This window comes from Fringilla coelebs, assembly GCF_963513975.1.
Source record: "Fringilla coelebs genome assembly, contig: SCAFFOLD_38, whole genome shotgun sequence".
Classification (NCBI taxonomy): domain Eukaryota; kingdom Metazoa; phylum Chordata; class Aves; order Passeriformes; family Fringillidae; genus Fringilla; species Fringilla coelebs.
The window spans coordinates 1,735,512-1,741,800 of NW_028167583.1; the positions used below are offsets into that span (position 1 = coordinate 1,735,512).

Sequence of the window (6,289 nt, forward strand, 5' to 3'; positions counted from 1 at the left end):
TGCAGAGCACAGGGATGTAGGCTCTGGAAGGGGGCACAGCTGGCTCAGGCTGGCGCTGTCCCCAGTGCCTGGCTCTGGACAATGCTGTCAGGGCAGCCAGGGAAGGAGCTGCATCCTCCTTTTAACCAATGCCATCATATAGGACACTTGGAAGTCTCCCTGAGATTTCTGTCCAAGCTGGGAGCTACAATCCAGGGTGCAAAGCTGTGCTAGAGCAACTCTGAGTTATAGGATTGATGGGGAGAGACAGAGGCGTTGTGACACTGAAAATGCTGTTGGGTTGGTGAAATGAGCAAAGTGAGTCCTTGCCTACAAAGGTGGAGCTGGGCTGTGGTGGATCCATATGCTCTCAGCAGGGCCTGGTGACATTTTAGGGAAAATGTGGGAAGGTGATCACCCTCCACCTGAGAGAGGTTTAAGCCCAGAGAAACTCTGAACAGGTCAGCATGACTAACCATCTCCACTCAGTCTCCACTCATCACTTTGCGTCACAGAACTTGCTCCGTTTTCCCTGGGTGCAGCAGAAATGCTGAGGGCTTCTAATATCCAAGAATACCAGGAGAGATAAGGGGGAGCTTATAAAGAAAACCTCAAAACGCAAAAAAACTAAAGACTGTGTCTGTGTTTTCCAGGGAAGTGGGAATGGGAAATGGCTTTGATTGTGGTAACAGGTATCTCCTCTAACCCTTCACTGTCCTTTCTCCATGAACAGGTCCCCAAGTGCAGCCACGGCAAATGTCCAACAGCAGCTCCATCAGCCACTTCCTCCTGCTGGCATTGGCAGACACGCGGCGGCTGCAGCTCCTGCACTTCGTCCTCTTGCTGGGCATCTCCCTGGCTGCCCTCCTGGGCAATGGCCTCATCATCAGCGCCGTAGTCTGCGGCCACCACCTTGACACCCCCATGTTTTTCTTCCTGCTCAACCTGGCCCTCACTGATCTGGGCTCCATCTGCACCACTGTCCCCAAAGCCATGCACAATTCCCTCTGGAACATCATGATCATCTCCTACACAGGATGTGCTGCCCAAGTATTTTTTGTTATGTTCTTCATGGGAGCAGAGTTTTCCCTCCTCACCACCATGTGCTATGACCGCTATGTGTCCATCTGCAAACCCCTGCACTACGGGACCCTCCTAGGTAGCAGAGCTTGTGCCCACATGGCAGCAGCTGCCTGGGCCAGTGGCTTGCTCTATTCCCTGCTACACACGGCCAATACATTTTCCCTGCCCCTGTGCCAGGGCAATACCGTGGGCCAGTTCTTCTGTGAAATCCCCCAGATCCTCAAGCTTTCCTGCTCCAAATCCTACCTCAGTGAACTTTGGCTTCTTGCTGTTGGTGCCTGTTTGGTATTTGGCTGCTTTGCGTTTATTGTTTTCTCCTATGTGCAGATCTTCAGGGCTGTGCTGAGAATCCCCTCTGAGCAGAGACGGCACAAAGCCTTTTGCACCTGCCTCCCTCACCTGGCCGTGCTTTCCCTGTTCCTCAGCACTGGCATATTTGCCTATCTGAAGCCCCCCTCCATGTCCTCCCCATCCCTGGATCTGACCCTGTCAGTTCTGTACTCGGTGGTGACTCCAGCCCTGAACCCCCTCATTTACAGCCTGAGGAACAAGGAGCTCAAGGCTGCAGTGTGGACACTGATGACTGGATGCTTTCAAAAACATTAAAGTGCTTGCTGATTTCTGCAAACCACTTCTAATAAAACTCATCTTTGATACTTCTTGTACATCTCATTTTGGAAGTTTTGTTAATTTGTTTTACTTTAATAATAAAGTCCACAAAGAAAAGTTATTCTTTGTGACATTACGCATCTTGTTTCTCTACACTTTCTCTATGGCCACAGAATATGTGAATGAGGAGCTGCACGCTCAGTGGCTTTAAAGGAACTACAGGATCTCCCAGCAACGTTTTCTGCAGAGATGCCCTTTTGTTGCCTTCTCTGGAGCTGCAGCAGCAATGTCTGTGAGGAGAACTGGGGGCAGATCAGTGCTGGCACAGCAGCTGTGCCCAGCAGCAGCAGCACTTGGTGTTGCCAATGCTGCACCTGTGGCCCTGCCCCGCTGCCCTGGTGGCCCTGGTGTTGCTGTAGGGCCTGAGTGCTCTCGGGGCCAGACACAGTGCTGGGGTGGCAGTGCCGGGGCTGCATCAGGGACAGGCCATGGGCACTGCTGGGGCAGCGCTGACGCCTCAGGCCAGTGCCTGGGGGCTCCAGGCTCCTTGCCCAGGCTCTCTCAAGAACACACCCAGGCCAATGCTCAGCACAGAAAACCCCTGTGAGCAGCCTCAGGGTGGCCATGGGCAGGCTGGGGGCAAATAGCATGGCTGGTGCTCTGCAAGGGCCCTGGGGAAGATGGGAAGGAGCAGCAGAGCAGGGGCTGATCCATCCCCAGTGCTCTGGAGAGCCCAGGGCAGTGTCCCAGAGAGTCCTCATAAAGCTGCCAACAACATCCCCCCTCTAAACCCCTGGCCTCTCCCCCAGCTCACACAGGTGCCCCATCCTTGCAGGCACAGCCACGGCAGCACTGGCTCAGGAGACCCTGTTTGCATTGCACAGAGCAGGCGGGAGCACCCCCATGCTGTTGGTGTGGGGACATGAACCTGAGGGAGCACAAATGCCATCAGCCCCTGGGGCCAGCAAGGGCTGGGGAACACCCAGGAAACCACTCAGCTTTGTCCTGGCTTCTGCAGTCAGCCAGAAAGTTTGTTCCAGTCAGCTGGGAGTTTCCTTTCCCACTGCAGATGCTGTTGGTCAGAGCCAGGGCTGCCTGACAGCCACCCCCAATCTGTCCTGAGCATTTCCTTTGCTTCACCTTTGCTTTCTTTACTCTTCCCTTGTAGAAATTTCTTCCTATTGCCCACCACTTTTCCTTCCCTTGCAAACAGTCCATCCTTTCTGCCCTTTCCTCTCTGGCCCCACTCCCCATTCCAGTTCCTGACTTGGCACCATGGGAACATCCCTTGGGGAGCAGGATCATCCTACATGTGCTGCAGGAATTGTCTGCAGGCTCCCGCAGTGCCTCCTACTGCTCCCTTGCCAGAGGCACCACAGGCCAGGGGGGCACATCTGGGCTGCTGTGTCTTTCTCTGGGGCTCCCTGTTCTGGGCAATGAGGAGGAGCTGCAGAGGCTCTGCAGGACTGACAGGATGGGCTATGGAGCTGCCAGGAGAAGCTGAGGGACCTGGGCTGCTGGAGCTTCTCAAGAGGAGGCCCAGGGCTCATCCTGCAACTGCTCCAAGGGTGCTTTCAGAGAACCACAGAATCAGCCAGGTTGGAAATGACCTTTAACATCATCAAATCAGACATGTTCCCTGACACCACATTGTCTCCCCTGAGCCTCCTCTTCTCCCGGATAAACAACCCCAGCTCCCTCAGCCACTCCTCACAGCTCTTGTGTTTCCGACCCCTCCCCAGCCTTGTTGCCCTTCTCTGGACATGCTCCAGCCCCTCCATGTCCTTCCTCAATTGGGGGGCCCTGAACTGGACACAGCACTCAAGGTGCTACCCAACCAGTGTTAAACCTCGCCTTTTTGGATTTGGTCTCTGGATCCAGCCTGTCTGGGGCCCTGTGCAGAGCCCTCCTACCTTCCAGCAGATCAACACTCCCAGCCAACTTGGTGTCACCACAGTTCCTTGAGGCCCCAGAGTGTCACAATGGTCTCCATGATTCCATGAGGCCTCCCAGTGTCACAGTGTCCCTTTGATTCCATGGGACCCCTTGGAGTCACAAAGTCCCTTGTATCCTTGGGGCCCGCAGTGTCACAGTGGTGCTGTGGCCCCCCAAGGCCTGGCAGTGTCACAATGGCCCTTGGTCCCCAAGGCCCTGCAGTGTCACACTGGTTCCATGAGGTCTGACAATGCAGCAATGCTCTCCTTGGTTTCATAGTGTCACAATGGCCTCTTGGTCCCAAGGGCCACCACAGTGTCAAACATGTTTCCTTCATTCCTGGTGTCCCTGAGGAGCAGCACTGGCCCCTTGGTTCCATGGCGCCCTACAGTGTCACAATGGCCCCATTGTGACACCGGGTCCTGCTCTGTCACAATGCTCTGCATGGTTCCACAAGGCCCTGCAGGGTCACAGTGGCCTCTTGGTTCCACCAGGACCCAGACTGTCACCATGGACTCCTTGCTTCCATTCAGCCCCACAGTGTCACAATGACCCCTTGGCTCTGTGCTGCCATGTTGTACACAGTGTCACCATGGTCCTCTTAGTGCCACCAGGCCCCACAGTTTCACAATGGACCCTTGCTTCCCCAGGGCCCTGCAGTGTCCCAATCATCAGAGAATCAACCAGGCTGGAAAAGACTTTGGAGAGCATCAAGTCCAACCTGGGACCCAACACCACCTTGTCACCCAGGCCATGGCACTGAGTGCCACATCCAGTTTTCCTTAAACACTTCCAGGGATGTTGACTCACCCATCTTCCTGGGCAGCCCATTCCAATACCCGATCACACTTTGTGTGAAGAATATTTCCTAACATCCAGGCTAAACTTTCCCTGGTGCAGCTTAAGCCTCTGTGCTCTTGTCCTGTCACTGTTCTCTTGGAAAAGAGCCTGATCCCCAGCTGGCTGCACCCTCCTGTCAGGGAGTGTTAGAGAGTGATGAGGTCTCCCCTGAGCCTCCTCTTCTCCATGAAAAACAACCACAGCTCCCTCAGCCACTCCTCACAGAACTTGTATCGCAGACCCCTCTCCAGCCTTGTTGCCCTTCTCTGAACCCCGCACATCCCTTCCATGTCCTTCCTAAATTGGGGGCCAAGAACTGGACACAGCACTTGAGCTGCTGCCCAACCAATGTCCCCGAGCACCGGGGAAGCATCACTGCCCTGGTCCTGCTGGCCACACCATTCCTGAGCCAGGCCAGGAGCCATTGGCCTTCTTGGCCACCTGGGCACACTGCTGCCTCATGTCCAGCCTGCTGTCCATAATTCCCTGCAGGTCCCTTTCTGCCTGGCTGCTGTCCAGCCACTCTTGTCCCCAGCCTGTAGTGCTGCAGGGGTTGTTGTGACCAAAGTGCATGACCCGGCACTTGGACTTGTTAAACCTCACCTTGTTGGGTTTGGGCCCTGGATGAAGCTGGTCCAGAGCCTTGTGCAGAGCCCTCCTACCCTCCATCAGATCCACACTCACACCCAGCTTGGTGTCCTCTGCAAACTTGTTAATAGTGGGCTCAGTCTTCTCATCCACATTGTCAGTGAAGATTTTAAACAGCACTGGGCCCAGCACAGACCCTTGGGAGACACCAGTGGAGACTGGACACGCAATGGATGCAGCACCATACCCATCATGCTCTGGGCCCAGCCTACAGCCAGCTCTTTACCTGGGAAGGGTGAACATGTCGAACCTATGGGCTGCAGCTTTTCCAGGGAATTCTGTGGCTTACTGTGTCAAAGGCTTTTCTGAAGTCCAGGCACACAACACCCACAGCCTTTCCCACCTCCACAGATAGGTAACCTCGTCATAACAGGAGAGACCAGGTTGGTCAGGCTGGACACCTGCCCCTCCTAAATCCATGCTGGCTTGCTCTGATCCCTTGGCCATCCTGTGGGTGCCCTGAGATGGCACTCAGGGTGATCTGTTTCATTTCCTTGCTGGGCATTGAGGTCAGGTTGACAGGCCTGGAGTTTCCCAGATCCTTCTTCCAGCCCTTCTTGGGGATGGGCTCACACTGCCACCTTCAGTCCTCTAGAACCTCCCTGCTGAGCCAGGACTGATGGTAAATGATGGAGAGCAGCTTGGGGAGCTCATCCATAAGCTCCCTCATTCCCCTGGGATGCAGCCCATCTGATCCCATACACCTGTGAGCATCTGAGTGGCTGAGCAGGTCACCAGCTGTTTCCTCCTGGATTCCAGGGGGCTGTTTTGCTCCCTGTGCCCATCTACCAGCTCAGGGGAACACTGATCCTGAGGCAACCTCTCTTAATACTGAAAATTGAGACAAACAAGGTGTTAAGAAGCTCAGCCTTTTCCTTGTCTTCAGTTACTATATTCTCCACTGAATCCAAAAATGAATAAAGGTTCTCCATCTCCCTCTTTTTGCTATAAATTTTTTTATAATTTTCTTTTTTCCAGAAGTGGCTAGGTTAGCTCTAAATTGAGCTTTCACGTCTCAACTTTTCTTTCTCTATAATTTAATGACACCCTTAAACACTTCCTGAGCTTCCAGTCCTTTTTTTCCCCTGAGTTCCCCACAAAGGCTCCATGGGCAGCCAGGACCATCATTTTCCTCACTAGCTCATCTTTTGCCACCCTGGGACAGGCTGCTTCTTGCCCCTTAAGATTAATTTCT

General features: G+C 54.1%; 1 protein-coding gene across 1 annotated transcript; it reads left to right on the plus strand.

Annotated features, from left to right (window-relative positions):
- Window positions 1-735: 735 nt before the first annotated feature.
- LOC311165746 (olfactory receptor 14A16-like) lies at window positions 736-1,668 on the plus strand (the record flags this gene model as incomplete). The annotated part of the gene is made up of 1 exon (XM_084227256.1): window positions 736-1,668. The coding sequence occupies one exon, from the start codon at window positions 736-738 to the stop codon at window positions 1,666-1,668; it is 933 nt and encodes a 310-aa protein (XP_084083382.1).
- Between the last annotated feature and the right edge of the window lie 4,621 nt (window positions 1,669-6,289).